We start from the raw sequence: 19,652 nt of genomic DNA, 5'->3' as shown, positions 1-19,652 counted from the left end.
ATTCTAATATCAGTGGCAGTTACAGGTTGGTTTCCTTACTTCCCTCATTATAAATCACATTTCGTCATTTCTTTGTATGCTTGGTAGTCTCCGACTGGATGCCAGATATTGTGAATCTTAACTTTTTATGTGGTGAGAATTTCTGGATTTCTACAAATCTTGTTGAGCTTTGTTATGCTACTTGGGAACAGTTTGATCCTTTCAGGTCTTGCTTTTATGACTTGCTAGGTGGGTCTGGAGCAGTGCTCATGCTAGGGCTAATTACTCCGCACTTCTAAGGCAAGACATTCCTGAGTACCCTACACAATGCATCATAAAGTATTAATTATTATGATGGGTGGGGATAGGCACTATCCCCAGCCCTGTGTGCCAGGCACTGTCCCTGTTTCTTTCACATCTTTCTGACCCTGGCTTCCTCATCTACATTCTCTTACCAATACTCTGCTGAACAGTTGAGGAGACCCACGAGAAGTCTCTGAGGTTGTCTCTCTGAGCAGCAATCCTCTCTCTCTGATGTTCTATCCTACAGACTTGAGCTGCTCTAGTCTCCCTGGACTCTGAGCTCCACCTCCTCAACTCAGGAAGTCTGCTGGACTCTACTTAAGTACCACAGCCTGGGGACTCTCTTAAGACAGTAAGGTGGGCTCACATAATTTGCTTCCCATTTCTCAGGAATCACGGTCCTTTTCTGTCTTATTTCCAGTGTCTTGAAAACCACTGTTTCATGCATTTTATGTTTTTCATTGTTTCAGGTAGAAGAGTAAACCCAGTCTTTGTTACTCCATGTCAACTAGAAGCAGCAGTTGGTCACCAAGTTCATAATTGACTAATACTGTTTACTATTATACCTTTTATAGTTAGAGTCATATTACATGTAACCTTATGGTCATTAACACCTCAAATTCTCTGGCTTTTAAGTACAGCTGCATGATTCTTAATGATAAAAGCATTTTTTTAAATAAACATATTAAAATTGCCACAAAAAAAGCTTTTAATGGATTCGGGAGAGTCAATGTTTGGGAGCCTTACTAACTTAAATTTTATCTCAAGAGAACCAAAATAGAAAACACCTTCCAACATGGAAACCAAGTCAAATACTCAATGGGTAATTTAATACATTTCAATTTAAAAATAAAATCTGCATATATCTTTAATATCACACTATATTCTCACCTATCAAACAGGGCCAAAAGTGTGAGTCTGTCGAAGTTAACGCCGATCCACAGCTGGGGCAGGATCCAAAAGCGATAATAGTGTTTAACTTTTTGGGCAGCTTCTTCTGTTGGACCATAAGTAGCTGCCAAATCAGGGCTTAGGTCAATGTCTTGTTGCTCCAACAAATCTGTATCGATGGTCAATAGTCTGTTCAATCGAATCTGTGGAAGAGAGAGCTAAAAGAAAATCGGCATTGAAAGGCTTAAAGTATCTATAATCAAGTCATGCTTCAAGGGCTACGCAATCAGCTTGCAAATTATCTAAACCTCCTTAATTCTCTACACTAGTCCACTCTTGTGGATATTTTATGATTGTTAGAAACTACAGAAGGTGACAAAAGGAAGTGAACTACAACAAAGGCCTTTTGGAAAGATTTTACTAGGAAGTATTTGAAATTTTAGTATTTTATGATTGTATAGCTAGTGAATCCATTAAAATCACCAACAGGGAATCATTAGCGGCTTCCCTTCTCCCTACCCCTTCTCTTCTCTCATTAAGCTATGAACCTCACTACTGTGTCAAATCTAAGCTCCTCTGCACTGGATTCAAAGCCTTCAAATCTCAATTCTTCGTACAGTCTCTTATCACTGTTACTGCTGTTTTCAAATCCCTCCCACACTTCTTTATTTTTGTTTTGGCAGGCTGCTCATCTGAGGCTATACAGGATATTACCACATTACATTTGTTTCAGCTTTAACTCATCCATTCACCAGTTTCCCCTTCCTCTGAAAGAATCCAAAGTTTACTGCATTTAGCATAGCACTAGCCAGCATTTTGCTGTCTCAAGACTCTCATACCATTTAACAGTGGAAAATACTAATATGCGATTTTATATAAAGGACTTGGGCAAACATAGATTTTGGTATCCGCACAGGGTCCTGGAACCAATCCCCTGCGGATACCAAGGGATCACCGTAATCATTTCCCCATTTCTGCTTTCCTGTGGAGTTTCCAGGAATACACTGCAGCAGAAGAGTAGGGACAGTCTTTATTTTTCCTACACAGGGGTGGGGTATCGTCAAGAAAATATGTTTCTTATATATAACAGCCATTTCTGTCTCTAAGCATTGACAAATATCTCCCCAAACACTTTTTTTCCCTTATCCTCTATGCCAGGGTTTCTCAATCTTGGCACTACAGCTACTTTCAAGCCAGATAATTCTTTGGGTGGGGGCTACGCTTTCCACTGTAGAATGTTTTACAGCATCCCTGGCTTCCACCCACTTGATACCTACAGCATCCTCCTGGTTGTAACAAGCAAAAATATTTCCAGACATTGCCAAATGCTGAAAACTACCGTTCTGTGCCAATTCACATCTATGGTTTTAAAACCCTGCTCACAACTCATCATCTTCAGGAAGCCGCTAATAATTAATCTCTTTGGCACTAAATTTATCTACACGTACCTCATATCTCTTAAATATTGCTTATAAGGATTTCAACTGTTTCATCTTTTCTAACCTCGATATATATATTTTGATATACATCACACAAAGGCAGTGTTATCTTTTTAAAATATACCCACTGCTTCTCATAGGGCAATTTTTTATACAGCGATAACATCACTAAGTACACACACTGGTATATGAATAAATAATAGTTAACCAACAGTTAGTAGATAAGTACCTAATCAGTTAGCTATGTACCAAAATCATAATGTTCAAAATGAAGTTTTAAAATGGCACAGTTAAAAACGGCACAACCAGATTATGACACTGGTGAGTAAACAGACCTCTATGTACCCTCAAAAGTGTAATTACTGATTCATAAATAGCTAATTAAACATCACGGTGCTTTACGCTTGTTTGTTTCTTAGCAAAGGACTTATGAGAAGAGATCCACTATGGGACAGCAAAGGTGATTTTGCCAGTTTTCAACAAAATTGATATGTTGTAACCTCATCAATCTTCTGATTTGTATAGCTACTTAATCTGAAAATACAGCATTTTATAAAAATAAAGGAAAACCTACCACATCATGTGGATAAAATCGAACTGAGGTAGAACTGGATACATGTGAATCCGTGTCACTAAAGAAAAATGAAGAAGACTTTAGGGAATAAACAGCTTGTCAAGTAGTAGAAAGAAAAATAAGTCTATTAACAATTACATGATACTTACACTGTCTACTTTTCCATGTAAAGTGCAAAATCGAATTTTCCTAGAGCTGTGATTAGGAGCATAGCCTCTGGGTCAAAGTATCTCCTCAACAACTGAATGAGATCTTGGACAAGTTATCTAACCTTTTTATACCTCAGTTTCCTCATTGGTAACATAGGATAAAAGTACCTCTATCACAAAGTTCTTGTGAAAATTGTTTAAGAAAGCAATTAACATATTGCCAGGAGCCATAATAAATTTAACCTATGATATAATAGTCTAGAACGTGACAATTCAGTTTCCACAGTTCAGTCAAATTTAGATTTCAAAACTTAAGACCTTACCACATTTATGGTGTAAGGAATTGTTCTTATCTTGAACTATATTAAACATAATAAAGTGTTCCCATTGCTCCATCCTCCTATTGCTTCCACTGCTACAAAATCATCTAAACACTCCAATCATTTTTGAGGGGGTGAATTCTGAAACTGGACTAAAGGAGCTTTATTAAAGAGTACAGTTTCTGAAATGTTCTAGCTTTTCAGCATGCTAAGCTAAGTGATCACAAGACCCTATTGCTTTAAAGAGACCCTCAAAACTGAAAAACCTGCCCGTAGATATGTAACATATAAATAGGTGTGTCCCACTATTAAATGGAAGTTCTAAAATAAGAATCAAATGACTCTTGTGGGAAAAAAGTGAGCTAATCAATCAACAGTGAATTTCAATGCAGCAATTTGAATAGATGAGTAAGATTAAAATTTCAGAAAAAAATTTAACACATTCTAAACTATAATTGATTATGTTATATGATCAAGATTTCTATTTCTTATTTGCTTTCCTCCTAACTTCTGTGTTATCTTACATAATTCCTTCCTGAAGGAAGGAGAGAAAAGAAACTAAATGCAACATATGACCCATATTTTAAGAAATTCCTCCTTCTTACAGCTGGTAAACACATTTTAAAACAAAATGAAAGATAATCATTTAAAAAGACACTTGACCAAAACCCTCACACAGAAATAAAAATTTGAAATTACACAAAGAAAGAGAATCTATGGGTTTGAACTTAGCTGTGTAAATATTTTTCTAATAAGTTTTTTCCATCATGCAATATATATACATAGTTAAATTTGAAATTGCGGGAAACCGCTGTCCCATGGTAAGATCTACAGGAAATTTTTACTTAATTTTTTTTTTTAATTCATAATATCTTTTGTTTTAAGAATAACACCTTTCTTTTTTTCCACAGCAAAAAATTCTACTTTAATTCTTTGGTGACAAATGCATAATGACAATTTATTTAAGCCAATATAAACAAATGTTTTCAAAATAACCTTTCTATCTCAACGCTTACAAACTTTAAAAACGGCAAACATATGCAAGTACATACACTCTCCTAATATGACTTCACACATACCAGATATTGGATGCTCTTCTTGCTGCTGGTTCAAAATTCACAAGTGACATATCACAGCCACCAGTCTCATAAAGCGTAGAAGAGAACTTACCTAGCAAATAAATGATTTTTTTAAAAAAGCCATTAGAATACTCAGAAATTTTCCTTCATGAAACACTAATTTTAAGCTTGTTAAAATCTAAGAAAATGTACTATAACCTTCTTTTTCCAAAATATTTAAAAAACAATGATCTACATGTAATTCAGCATGATGTGAATTGAAAAGGAATGCTAAACAGTGGGGCAAAATGTCAACATACATAATCAGGTGTTACAAGTGATTTAAGTCAGCTTCGTAATAGCAGTCTCCTTCTCTTTTCTCCTCCCAGCACATTCTCAATTCAAATTATAATACAAACAAACTGAATGTTGTTTAAAGGTCACCTGACCACTACTTACAAGTGGTGAGTAGCCATTTGGAGGGCTGTTTAAGTTTTAAGATAGCTCAAACTGCAAGACAACAAATTTATGTGATTACCTTCAGAGTTTTTTGGTTTTGTTTTACTTTTAAGAAGAAATGAAAAGTATCAATATGGATCTAAGGAAGTTCAATGAATGAAGTATAATAATGTTAGTGACAAACTACAGTATTCAGTGAACATTAATAACTGTATGATTCTACAAGAACTGTATGAAAGGATTTAGGAACACCATTTTCTGTAGCCAAGTATCTACAGAACTGATAAAAGGCTTAGAAATTTTATTGGTTGCAAAGAATATAGGTTTGAAAAAAAAAAACTCTCTTAAAATGAACTGTATAACTTAAAATGATTTCTGATAATGGAATTTTAGAAACCTGAATACTGTGTGAAATGCACGCTGTACTTTGAAGATCTATGGTAAGCCATATCAATGGTGGGTAGGGAGCATAAATAAATGAATATAAATTTCTAGTAGGACAATAAGATGAGGTATATAACTGCAACTGTTTGGATCTAGTCCAGACTGCCTTTTGAGTATTTATGAGGTTTTTGTTTTACTAGCTAGAACTACTGAGGTTATAAATATGAGAAATCTAAAGGGTAATTTCAACTTGATGACAAGGCTAAAAGATTTCTTTTCCATGACTACAGTGAAAACAGTATACAATAAGAATTTTTATTTAAGTGAAATCCTTGAAAAATGACAATAAAAGGCCCCCATAATATTCTAATACAACCAAGCGTTCACAGAACATTTCAACAATTACTTCTTTCGTCAAAAGGACTACAATCAGAAAAAGTACTTTATTAAACAGGATTATTTGAGTACTTTCTATGTCATAATATTTTATCCTATTATGAGCATTTTTTTTGGTCAAAATACTCCTGAGATAAATTAGGGGAAAAGGCATTCAATGAAATGATCAGCTCATTTGCTGTTTTTCAAAGGAGGATTACTGAGCATGTAGATTATCTAAAACTCCGCTTTTTACCCCCGTCTTCTAGCCATGAGTTACTCACTCTTCGCACCTCTAACAGAAACCAGAGCAGGGAACTAAAATGAAATGATAAGAGTTTTTTGAAGTGATAGGGTGGGTTGCAGAAATTGTTAGTAAAGAAAAAAGTTAAAAACTGCCTTGACTGAGATTTTAAAATTATTTTTAAATTGTAACTTTTTATGCTGTGTTCTTTCCTTACTTATTAGCATGGATAATCAGAGATGGGCTGTGCTAAAATTAACTTAGATTAGCAGAAAAAAAGAAACACCTGATCAAAATCACAGATTGCATAAATGCAGAATTATAAAACCATATTAAGTGACTCAATCAGAGTAACAGGGCTGGGCGGGCTTGTGTGAAATCCAGTAAGAATGGAATGCATAAATATTTGTGTTTATATCACATAATTTGTGTGTATTTTTGAAATAAGTTAATTCTATATTCAGTAGAATTTAAATTATTGGAGTATATTCTGAGTATTTAAGCATTCCATGGGATTTTTAGTAATATAAGTCCTGTTCTTGGGATATTAAAAATAATACATATTTATATGCAACTGAAATCAACTAAAATATTACTCTTTGTAATTTTCAAACGAAACAGTAAAAGATGATTAGGTCATTACTGCAACTATGTTGTCTTTTATGTATAGATGCCTAGTATGAAACTTATATAGAAATGGGTGCATTTTAAATAAAAAGAACCCCCCCCAAGAGCTTTTCAGAAAGAAAGCTGGGAAAACTGAGTAGTTTTATTACTACATAAACCTACAACTACAAATCTACAACTCTGAATGCGTACAAACCACGGAGTAACAAGGAGTAAAATTTAAACAAGGCATAAAACATGTCTAAGAAAAGGGCAGTTATAATTACAACAAATGTGCGTGACTTCAACAGTGCTTTTTTTTTTTCCCTAAGAAGCATCTGTCTACCTACTAACTTTACAAACATGTCAGGTTCATAAAAACATACATGTCATATATCAGAACAAACTAACTTGGTATTAAGGCTTCACGGTGTAGTCCCAACTCAACTCCACCAAAAGAACAGATCCTATGTCCCTCTTACATCTTTGGGCTTGGCAGCTGACAGCACTTCAGAAGTAACAAATTTTATTCAGAAGATAATTCAGAAAAAAACTACACTAAAAAGTGTTTAGCTTAAGGTTTCAGAGAAAAACTTAGTAACATTTTAATATATGAATATAATAATCTACTAAAGACATCTTCAAAAATAACCAAAACAGAAATAAGTACATATTGCTATTGGTTTATAAAAATTAATAATATCTTAAATTGTACAAATCTTCTTAGCAAACCTAACAACTTGACATATACCTCATTTGAGATTAAAACCATAATCACAGTTAACCTTTCTGAACTAATAAGTAAATGTGCCCTTATTAATAACCCTATTTTAATAAGTATTCTGTATTTAGAAAAATACTTCCATTTAAATATTATTTCTAATGAATATTAACTGGGAAGAAGGTAAAACATCAATGAAATATGTCCTCCTCACATGCATTATGATTATAAACTAAGTTATCTCCTCATAATTCAACTCCCAGGTCATAACTAATTATCTCTAACAGTATGGCTCTGTCATGATTTTAAAAGAAAAACATTAATTTCTGACAAACAAGATTGGAGGCTGGAATTTCAGACTTAATAATGACATTGGCCATGATATAGCATCTCTAAGATAAAGAAAAGTTAAGGCACCTGGTATTTCTGTTTCAAATATTCAATAATGACTGCTATTGTCTTCAAAAATTCAATTTAATTACACAAAACCCTATTTTTCTTGAGGTGGGAGAATTTCCAGTAACCACAGGTCAATACATAAGTGATGAACAAGAAGATAAGTAAAACCGAATACTGATTTAAGGAACAAGGACACTTGAAGCATTTCCCTGAAGTCACAAATTCAAAATAAACACTGGGGACTTCCCTGGTGGTGCAGTGGTTAAGAATCCGCCTGCCAACGCAGGAGACAAGGGTTCGAGCCCTGGCCCGGGAAGTTCCCACATGCCCCGGAGCAACTAAGCCCGTGCGCCACAACTACTGAGCCTGCGTTCTAGAGCCCGCGAGCCACAACTACTGAAGCCCGCGCACCTAGAGCCCGTGCTCTGCAACAAAGAAGCCACCACAATGAGAAGTCCGCGCACCACAGCGAAGAGTAGCCCCTGCTCACCGCAACTACAGAAAGCCCGTGCGCAGCAACGAAGACCCAACGCAGCCAAAAATAAATGAATTAATTAAAAAACAAAAAACCAAAATAAACACTGGCAGAACACTGTTAAGACACAGAAATTAATGAGCTTCTCTAATTAGTCCTATCAATAAAAATCCTCACCACGTAGCACAAAGTTCAGTTAATATTGTGAGAAACCCTTAATGCATTCTTAATGTCACTCTCATTTCACTTATTTATCTTAGAAAGAGGTGGTTACCAGAAGGACAAATCATCCGTAGGGTTCTTCCAATCTTCCTAGCACCAACGACAAAGAAGGCCTCTTACATTTCTTGGACGATTTCCTTCTGTAGATCCCCACCCTACACCCCCATTCATTCTGCATTCTCCAAGCCTAACCCTGATACACTGCTTGACTTCTCACTTTTCTAGCATTGTTCTTAGCGCAAGGAGGGCCTACAAGAGCAAAGAGAGATGGAGACAAGGGAGGCAGCTTTACAGTGTTTTTAGAAGACAACTGGGGGACTGCACACATCTCTATGACGAACCTGAGTACTCTACGGAAAGTGTCTTTTTCTGGTGGTGATGAGTATTGGGCTCACAATGCCATTCCAGTGAATACATGACACTTCTGAGAGAGAAGGCCTTGACAAGTTCCAATTTCTTGGATAGCACCCCCCTTATTATGAGTGGTGCCTGTGAGTCTCTGAGGAAACATGAGTTTTCACCCAGACAGAAATGACTCATTTTACTGCTGCTTACAGGTTTACGGACCTGTTTCTCGCTAGACCAGGGATCAGCAAACTTTTTCTGTAAAGGGACAGATAATAAATATTTTAGGCTTTGTGGGCCAGACGGTCTCTGTTGCAACAGTTCGAGTCTACCATTGTAGCGTGAAAGCAGCCACAGAAAACACATAAAATAAATATTTACTTTATTTACAAAACAAGCATCAAGCTAGATACAGTCACCAGGCCATAGTTTGCCAATCCCTGTCCTAGACCAAAAGCCTTACTCTTATAAAATCTCTTTAATTCTCGTGCTAAATGGAAATCAAGTCACTATATTGCTCCTGTTCAACACTGACAACCAGCCCTTCTTCCTAGAACGGGCAATGCTGTGCTAGGTTTTTAAAACAGGAGAAGAATAAGAAAAAGGGTAGAAACGAGAAGAAAGAGGTTGGTTTAGAAGAGAGCTTTTGAGTACTGGTAAGAAAAGACAGATAAAGTCTATTGCTTGGTAACAGTGAAAGAGATTCACATACTGATCTATTTTACTGCCATGGTCACTGTTCGCTAGTTCTGACTTAACACAACATGTCAGTTCAATAAGTGGAATCCCCAGATCAGGTGAACCTTCCAGAAGTGAATGTACAAGTTCATATTCTGATATAATTTCATCGTCTCACATCTCCTTCAAAAGGGCAAGTCCTCCTCATCTTGGTAAAATAATCCATAACAATGACATTGATGACATTACAAATGATTAGATAAATAAACAAAAAAAAGTCACAGAATGGGAGAAGATATTTGTAATTTGTATCTGACACATTAGTTGTATCTAAAATATCAAAAGAACTCTTAAATGTCAATAATAAGACAAACAGCTTGATTTTAAACCTGAGTAAAAGATTTGGACACACTTCACAGAAGATATATAATATGTATAGTCAATAAACACACCAAAGCATCCTCATCATCCTGCTCACAGGAGAAATGTAGATTTAAGCCACAATGAGATATCGTTATACACCCATTAGGGCTAACATTTAAAAGGCCAAAAACAGCAAATGTCAGCAAGAATGGGAACAACTGGAACTCATACATGCAGGAGGGAATATAAAATTACTTTTGAAAACATTTTAGACATTTTATTCACAAGAGCCAATACCTGGAAACAACACAAACTTGTCCATTGACAAATGAATGAATATAAAATATATAGTAAGCTCATAGAATGAATACACAGCAACAAGGAACATACTGCTAACAACATAATGAATCTCAGAAGCACCATGCTAAGTGCAAAACTAAACACAAAAGGCGACATATTGTGTGACTGCATTTATATGAACTTCTAGGAGAGGAAAAACATAATGACATAAAGCACACAGTGGATGCCTGTGGCCAGGAGCAGAGGAGGCACGGACTGCAACGGGGGCACAATCTTTTGAAGATAATGAAAATGTTCTGTATCTTGACTGTGGGATTTCACAGACGTGCACATCTGTTAAAACTCACCAAATTGTACATGTTGAATGAACACAATTTATCATGCCAAAATTATATGTCAACAAAGCTGATTTAAAAACAAACAAGGAAAAGAAAGACTAGTCAGGTAAAAGACCAAGTAGATGGATGAACATGAGACAGCATGTAGTCAGTGAAATTCCCACAAGTTACTAATCAAGGTTCTGGAGAATGAGTGACATTTGTTGTTTTGTTTTTGTGTTTCATTTTAAAAATATGACGCACCGAAAGATTCAAAAGCAGTATATAAAACGAAGAAAGTTCCCCACTCCCCACAGAAAGCCACTGCCAAGAGCAGTTTCTGTGTTCTTCTGAACAATTTTTATCTACATTTTGTCCCAAAACAAATGGATCATTCTATTCATACGCACTTTCTAAAATTTACTTCTTTTGCTTACTAAATAGCTTACCTTTTCATGTCGATAACACATATATATCAAGTTCTGAACATTACAGTTATGTTCATGAATAATACATCAGGGTTTCTCTAGTAACAGACATTTAGATTGTTTACAGTTTTCCAAATTACAAGCAATGCTACAATGAATATCCACGTACATATATCTTTGCATTTTTGTGAAACTTGTGGATTAAAATATATTGGCATTTTTGGTCTATTTTTCTAAACCTCCCTCCAAAAATGTTCAATCTTGTAGTGGACTATTTCACCAGACCCTTTCCAACAATGGACATCACTACACATTCAGTAGATGAAAAATATCATAATCCTATTTTTAATTTGCAATTTTAAAAATTATGAGCAAAGTTGAGCTGTTTGCCCATAATTGCAAGCTACTTGTAACTCTCAACTTTTCTAGCTGGTCATTGATCTTAATCTTACTGATCTGAAGCGTTTATTGTCTTACTGTGGCAAAGACTGATGTCTGGCCTCCAGTATGCATCTTGTCCTTATCCCTTTTAAAAATAGGACCTTCCCCTCGCTGAATTTCAGCTGAGCCTATGTCTATCTACTTAGAGACCTCTCCCAGCTTCTCCTGAAGCTAGAAGTTGCCACGTGACTATGTATGAGCCCATGGAAGGCAGGAGAAAGTGACAGGCACGTTTCCCAAGTCACAGTCTGAAAGATAAAGGCTAGCTGTCCTTGACCATTTTTTAGCACCACCCTCCCCACTACCCTGCTGTCTGGGGGGAAATGTCAACAACTGGAGCAGTCACTGTGGACCAAGCAGGGAAGCCATATGTGGAAGATAAAAGAACCAACCCATCTGCTAGGGACAGCTCCCAACAGACTGTTATGAGAGAAATGTAAACTTCTCTCTAATTTCAGTCACTGATGGGGGATGAGGGAGGGCAGGTCTCTCCATTAAAGACTCTACCTATATTCTAACTAATGCACATACTAGTCAAATTTAATTTAGAATCTTAAGAATGTTAACGTTAGGAAGCAGTTAATATAGTGCTTCAATGAATTCTTTACAACACAGACTGGCAAGTGACAAATCAGATATCTCAACCAGTCTCTGTTATCTACTGTAAAATTCCTAGAGTAGTTCAAGCATCCCAAACTTTTAAAAATAATATGCCGGTAGTCTTTCCACAGTAACAATGATAAACTTCTGAGCATTTCCAGGAAATGACAGTTAGAGTAGATAAAATTTATCTAGGTTTATTTTTAATTTTAATATTTGTGGGGATAAAACAGACACTCTCAAACCCTGCCAGATAAAGTGTAAACAAGCTTTCCATAAAGCAATTAAGAGTATTCATCAAAGTCCCCTTGACGGATAATTCCATTTCACTGTATTTGTCCTAAGGACATAATCACAGCTGTACAGAAAGGGCTGTGCAAAGGATGTTCAGCAGAGTGTTTATTACAATAGAAAATATCAGGAATCATCTTGAAGACTAACAATGGGGTTAATTAACTGGTTAAATAAATTGTAATAAATAATAATGTTAACAATAATGGTGATGATTATTTATGTAATTTACTATTGCCAGGCACTGTTCTAATTGCTTTCAATATTTTAATAGGTATAATCCTCACCGCAAACCTATGAAGTATTATGACTGTCCCCCACTTTGATACATGAGGAAACTGAGGCACAGGGAGAGAAAATAACTTGTCCAAGGTCACACAGCTAGGAAGTGGTAGAGCTCGCATTTGAGGCCAGGAAGTTTAACTCTAGAGTTCACTATTCTACACTACCTTTCATGTAGCTCTCAGTGATAAAATATTACGCAGTCTCTTAAGAATAAGTTAAAAAACAACATGAATAAATGTTCAAATGTGCTAAGAGAAAACAGCAAGAAGCAAGACTCATACCGTGACATAAAAGTCATACAACATCATCCCAGTTCTGTGTTAGAAAAGCATATACATGTATGCATTAAAAAAGAAAGGAAATAAAAATAAAATGTTAATAGTGACTATCTCTGAGTGGTAAGACTGCAGATGACTTAATTTTCTTCATTTTATTTTCCAGTATTTGTAAACTTGTATTAGAACATGCTCTTCCCATCCTTACACCAAAAAGTATAAATAGAATACATCCCCCTAAATTCTTAATACTTCTTCCTTCCAGAGATAATGAAGCATTTTTACTGTTTCCATAAAAATAAACATTTTACTTTCATTTATAAATACTGGAGATATGGGGATATATGTATATGTACAGCTGATTCACTTTGTTATAAAGCAGAAACTAACACACCATTGTAAAGCGATTATACGCCAATAAAGATGTTAAATAAATAAATACTTTGTGTTGCCCTCCCCTGCAAAAAGGTCCAAAAAATAGAATTTGTATTCAAAAACAACAATAAAGGGTAAGATCAAGGTTGTTGCAAAAAAGAATATAACTTTTAGTTTAGATGAATGAAAAAGATCTACCATAACACAGGAGACTTAAGTATGGACTCCAAGGTCCCTTTAAAGCCATCTTGACTTTGTATTTATAGTAATGAGAAGTACTTAATGACAGAGCCCAAAATGTTACAGAGTAGTCCATAATAATATAATCTATTTTAAACACTAAGACTAACATAAAAATCACTGAAAGTATTATAGATCATCTGAGTCTCCGCTTTTTAAAAAAAAAAAATTTTAAAGCCTCCAAATTGTATTTCTCCTTAATAACGCATAGCTGCTAGAAACTGCTTAAGAAGGTCAATAGGGTGTTGCCAGATTTCCATTAAATCTTTTTCTAGAGCTGATCACATTTTCAAGGTAATAAGTTCTGTAGTAAAGCGGATTATCAGAAAGAATACCTTCTTTGTAAATACTTGTACAGTAATGAAATTTTTAAAAAACCTTAGAAAAATCAATTCATTACTCTTTAAACCTCTAATACATTAATGAAATTAAGAAAGTCTTAAATTCAGAGGAACACTACCTATGATATTTATATATTTTACATTTATGTCTTGATAAACATAGAACTCTATTGTCCTCATTTCTTGCCTGTAACAGTATTTTTATTTTTCACATGAAAATAATTTTATATATACTTCTCAAAACATATCCTCACCACCACTAATTTCATACACAGAAAAAAAAAAGACAAATTTTCCTGTTTGATCCCATCTAGAATACTTCCTCTGAGATGTGATATATATTAAGAGCTTAACTATCAATTATAATAACCTGTTTCATCACTACATCAATTTATTAGTCTTAATTCACAAGCGGAAGCCAGGATTAACATAAAAACTGTCTCTTGTGTGACTTACCTGGGTAATAAGCAAAAGCTTGTTTTATTTAGTAAAACTGCAGTTTAATTCAGACTATAGTATGAAATCAACTGCAAGTAAGTTCAACAAAAGGCTGATAAAAAGAAAATTAACCTTTAGAATGTGGTTTTTACAAAAAGAATAACATGTTACATTGAAGGATTTGAGAAATTCTTCGATAGTAATTTCCTTTTCAAAGATTTTAACTTCAAAACTTACCCATCACTTACATAATTATTTAAACAAAGTTTCCATGGAAATGAAGTCTAGAAATGAGAAAGGAAGCCATCCAAATTTTTCCAACCAGGTTCTAAATTATACACTTATAATTCAGTTTTTAAAATTATGATGAACAATTATTATGCCTGTGGAAAATGGATGATGAAAATGTATTTTTCTCTGCTGATTAAGCTACTAATAAAACCTTATAATGCCATCGTCAATGAACTTTTCCACCACGTCCAATGCTACCTGATAATCTTGAAATGCTAGATAAAATGCAACAGAAAAATAAGGATTCTCAGGGTTTATTATAGGAAATGGATGTGGTTATGTATTATGACACCACAGAGTAAAAATGTCAAAAACATAGTTAAGGAAAACTACCTAGGCTTGGAATTAAATAATGCCTGACTGCAAGTTTCCTTTAATCAAGAAAGGCTAATATTCCTCACTTTAAAAAGTAAACGCACAATTACAACATATACATGTATACACATAAAAACATTTATATGCATCCAAACATGTATAAGTGGATATATGTAAGTTTGAGTGTGTATGTGTATGAGTGTGTTATATAAATGTATTATGTGTATTTATAAATTTTCACATGTAAAAATTATACATTTAAAATTTTCAGTTGAAGAAGCTAAATTTGGAAGGAAGCAATCCTTTGTAAATACTCCATACTTTCAGGGAATATCATGGCTAACTTCAACATATTTGAGTATACAGTATCCAAATTCATTCACACAAAATTGTTAATTAAAATCATGTAGAAAATTAAACTATGCAACAAAAATATTCTAGTGGAATATATTAAAAAATCAGTGTCCACCAATTCCTTCAAGTTCAGCTGCAGTTCATTTTTAGAATCTGTTTTGGCCAACCTTATGTGCTATGAAACGAACAGGTATACACTGTCCATTGATTGTGTGTTTTGTGCTAATTATTACTAAGCATTCAATTTGGCAACATTCAATTACCACAGGCCAAGAACTATCAGAAAGCAGTTAACACAAAAGATAAAATCCAAATTTTAAGAGAATATCCTGAATATTCACCAGTAGATGCTAAATTGATATGTACATATTCTCAATAATCTGCATGTGGTTTAAGCATGGAACTTTATAACTAAACCTTGCTTAGCAAGTTTTCTGAGCAAATTAAGAATTTTTACAAAGGAAAACCACCTACTGGTTCAATTTATTCTTCATCTGACAAGAGTTTAAAAATCCAAAATGGATTAAAACTAAGCTTAGCTAATCTACTACCAAATGATCAATGGACAATGGTGATAGTGACTGTAATTTTACACATACAAATTGACAAGTCCTCTGTTCATAGGAACTTTGGGTTAACCCAAGAGAAATGTCAATAAAAAGATACTATTTACTCAATATATTTGCAACTAAGGAAGCATCCCTACTTTCAGTCAAAGCAAGTAACTAAATTAAAGTTTACCTTACTCTTCTCAAACACCCTCTTTATAGACTCCCTGCCCTCTTCAAATTACAAACTCAAAAGCAAAAGCACTCTAAAATTAAAATGTTTTATTGCCTTCTCATTTTATTTAGAAATCACCGTACATTCTAATGTATAAATACCTCAGACGACCATTTTCAGCTTTCTATAAGATTTGCTAAAGATGACAATTTTCATCAATATGCATATCTAATACTTACTAATTCTCTCTGTAACTAAGAGTTTTTACAAAATGGGTAAAGAGTCAATAAATAGCATATGAAATTTTATCATACCTATTTTGGGCACCCTATACCATCCATCCTTCTAGTAAAAGCATCAACTAAATTATCTTCTTTATAAGTGAAAGACAGTTATAATATGGAGAAACAAAATCACAGTAATAAGCAAATATAATACTTTGAAATATGTATTTCTGAATAACAGGATTTTCTTCTTCATTATATTTACTTAAATTGCTATTAATCTGCATTTTGAGCACGAGAGAGCTGAACTGGACAGAGAAATAGAAAACAAACCAGTATAAAATACTGTCTTTTTAAGGCACTACTGAGGCTTTAAACTATACCACCTCTCTGAGAATTAACTATTTAATAACTTATATTTCTATTTTTAGATGTATTAACAGGAAAAAGAAAAAACTTTATAAAGTCATTTGATAGTGGTATAGAGCCATCATGTCCTCAGAATACTGCATTTAGAATTATAGTAAGTCCTATTTCAGATGATAGACATTGAAGTAAAATATAGAATACTTAAAAGAAAGATTATACAGTAATAGGCCATTAGAAAGTACTTTTGCCTTTCCTGCAGCAGAGAATTCAGAGAAATTAAGGTTCAATCAAAATAATTTTTTAAAACTCAACATTTCACCACATGGTACAAATGCCAAGAAATAATAAAATTGCCCAAATCGTTATAACAGGACAGTAAAGCATGAACATTTATTAATACTTTACCATTAATAACGGACATGCTCAAAAGAAAATGTAGAGTAAGAGTTAAAAGAAACAGAAAAGGGAAAAGCAAATATCAAATTTTCCTTATACACAGGGCAAATCCTAAAAAAAAGTGCTCTTATGCATAGTTCCAAAATGAAGCTATCTCAGGAGAGAAGTGTAATCATTGTTACCCATTATCTGCCACATCAAAGTTTTACGTCACCAAGATTATATAAGGCCTGCGTACCAAGTTCATCGTGCAAACTGCTGCCGCCTACAGCAGATGCATTGTCATGTGATGCTTCTAAGTGGACACTCCCATTTCTCACCAGCAAGGAGGCACTAGCACTGAGCACTGCAGCCTGGGAAGGGGGGCGGGACTGGACTTTGACCTGGGCTGTGGACTGCTGGTCTTGCTGACCATCTTGAAGGCTAGGAAAAAACATGGATTGGGGAGACATTACAGGGAAGAAAAGAGAAAACAAGAGCTAGAAGTCAATATAGAAAACTAATTAAAAAAAAAAAAAAGATTTCAATGTAACCTAAGAAAGAGCCAACAAACTTTGTAAAATATGCAGATCATACTGCCAGCTTAAAATTTCTGGTCTTTAGAAATCTGATTCATGGTGATGAACACAGAAAAAATTCTATGTATACGTAAAGCAACCAATCTGTGACACCTTTCCACCTCAAGACAACAAAGTTCTAGTATAAGGAAAAAAGTAGCAAAGAAGAGTCACAAGTACACTAAATATATGTAGGTTGTAGCTGGTCCCTCATAGAAAAAACCTATTTTTTAGTTCAATATGCATTTTTATAAATAACCTTGATATAATTATTCTAGAATTGTTCTTTCAAATATTCTGGCATCTCAAATTCACAATAAGACAAAATTTCTATGCACTTGAAAACCAAAGAATCTTTATCAAATGCAACCAAGATGACAATTTTGAATCAAAAGAGAATCACAAACTAGTGAAGAAAACCAGAATAAAAAACAGTGACCCAATCAAGTGAAATAAAAATGACTGCTGAGATGCTAGAAGAAATATAATTCATATATAAAGTGTTTTTTCTATCAAAAGCCTACACAGTTCTGAAATAAGGCCACAGGCTTTATATACAGGTGTTAGTTAAAATGATTATGCTCCCTTAGTGAATTTTGTTCTTATCTTTTCCAATTCATACCAAAGTTTCATTACAAGAGCCCATCGTTCTACAAAACCATAAAAATAATTTGGAAACCAGTAATTTCTCAAGGGATATTATAGTCTTTTCTGAATTTTACAAAAATTTAAAAATACTTAGTATTTTGTGATTATAAATGTTATTAAAGTTATCTAAAAATTAGATAAAATTAAGAAACTATATTATATTCTTAACTCATTTTATGTTTATATATATTTTAAAACACTATGAATTTTAACTTTCTTAGTATAACACTCAAATTTAAACTGATGAAACTCATGAAAACACTCTGAGTATAATTATTATATGTCGTTCTCTACATAATGTTCAATGCAACTCTGCACTATTATTAGACCTTTTAGGAATTAAAAGAAGTATGCTACTTAGAATGGCCTTATTCAGTAACTTTATCATTTTCATGAGTATCAACTTCTCTCTAATCCTTTGAATTAAACGCAGCGGTTTCTCTGATGTCTATAAAACAAGACTAATCCTGCTGCAGACTGGGAAAAGAGCTGTAATTTGAAGTAGAGTTGAGCCTTGAACATCGCGGGGGTTAGGGAGCCGAATCTCCAGAGTTGAAAATCCGCGTATAACTTATAGTGCCCCTCCTTATCCACAGGGTTCAGCGTCCAAAGATTCAACCAATTACGGATCACGTCATCCTATAGTATTTATTATTGAAAAACACCCACATGTAATTGTACCCACACAGTTCAAACCCATGTTGTTTAAGGGTCAACTGTAACCATGAAATAAGACTAAGTAAAAAATACTTCATTTATTGCTTAAAGCTGTGGTTATGGTAACAGAACACACTCTGGAACTGTACTGTCTAAGACAGTAGCCACACATGAGTAAAGTAACTAAAATGTTAGTTCCTCATTCATGCTAACCGTATTTCAAGTGCTCAAGAGCTACGTAACACAGCTAGTGGCTACCATGGCTACCACAGCTACCAGAGTGAGCAGAAGCTAGTAGTTAGTGTGTTCTATACTGCACAGCGCAGATTATAAAATATTTCCACCACCACAGAAAGTTCTGTTAATCACCACTACCTGAAACATTAATTTTTTTTCAGGCTTCTTTTAGAGCCAATAAAAAGTACATAATCTAGGGCTTCACTGGTGGCACAGTGGTTGAGAGTCCGCCTGCCGATGCAGGGGACACGGGTTCGTGCCCTGGTCCGGGAAGATCCCACATGCCGCGGAGCGGCTGGGCCCGTAAGCCACCATGGCCGCTGAGACTGCGCATCCGGAGCCTGTGCTCCGCAATGGGAGAGGCCACAGCAGTGAGAGGCCCGCGTACCGCAAAAAAAAAAAAAAAAAAAAAAGTACATAATCTAAATAGAGCACAGGAATGTATGCAACATATTAAAAACAAATAAGTCTGCAAAACACTTACAATGCTTACCGGCACTAACTTTTTAAGTCATAACTATAAATAGTAAGTCTGTCCTTGGAAGCCATCTAAAGTTATCCATAAA

General features: G+C 34.6%; 1 protein-coding gene across 4 annotated transcripts in view; it reads right to left on the bottom strand.

The window, feature by feature from the left end:
• The window catches only part of PCNX1 (pecanex 1), a 173,674-nt gene that overhangs the window by 80,543 nt on the left and 73,479 nt on the right, over positions 1 to 19,652 (bottom strand). For 2 of the 4 annotated variants that reach the window (XM_032622114.1, XM_032622115.1), the window contains exons 8-11: positions 17,226 to 17,410; positions 4,735 to 4,825; positions 3,187 to 3,244; positions 1,174 to 1,391 (exon numbers count right to left, since the gene is read on the bottom strand). In XM_032622114.1, coding sequence (XP_032478005.1) covers positions 1,174 to 1,391; positions 3,187 to 3,244; positions 4,735 to 4,825; positions 17,226 to 17,410 — 552 coding nt within the window. The remainder of the gene's footprint in view (positions 1 to 1,173; positions 1,392 to 3,186; positions 3,245 to 4,734; positions 4,826 to 17,225; positions 17,411 to 19,652) is intronic. The other 2 variants (XM_032622116.1, XM_032622117.1) reach the window with 2 other exon arrangements.

Source organism: Phocoena sinus, chromosome 2 (assembly GCF_008692025.1).
Source record: "Phocoena sinus isolate mPhoSin1 chromosome 2, mPhoSin1.pri, whole genome shotgun sequence".
NCBI lineage: Eukaryota > Metazoa > Chordata > Mammalia > Artiodactyla > Phocoenidae > Phocoena > Phocoena sinus.
The sequence above is the reverse complement of the archived record's forward strand: the minus strand, read 5'-3'. Positions and strand labels throughout refer to the sequence as shown.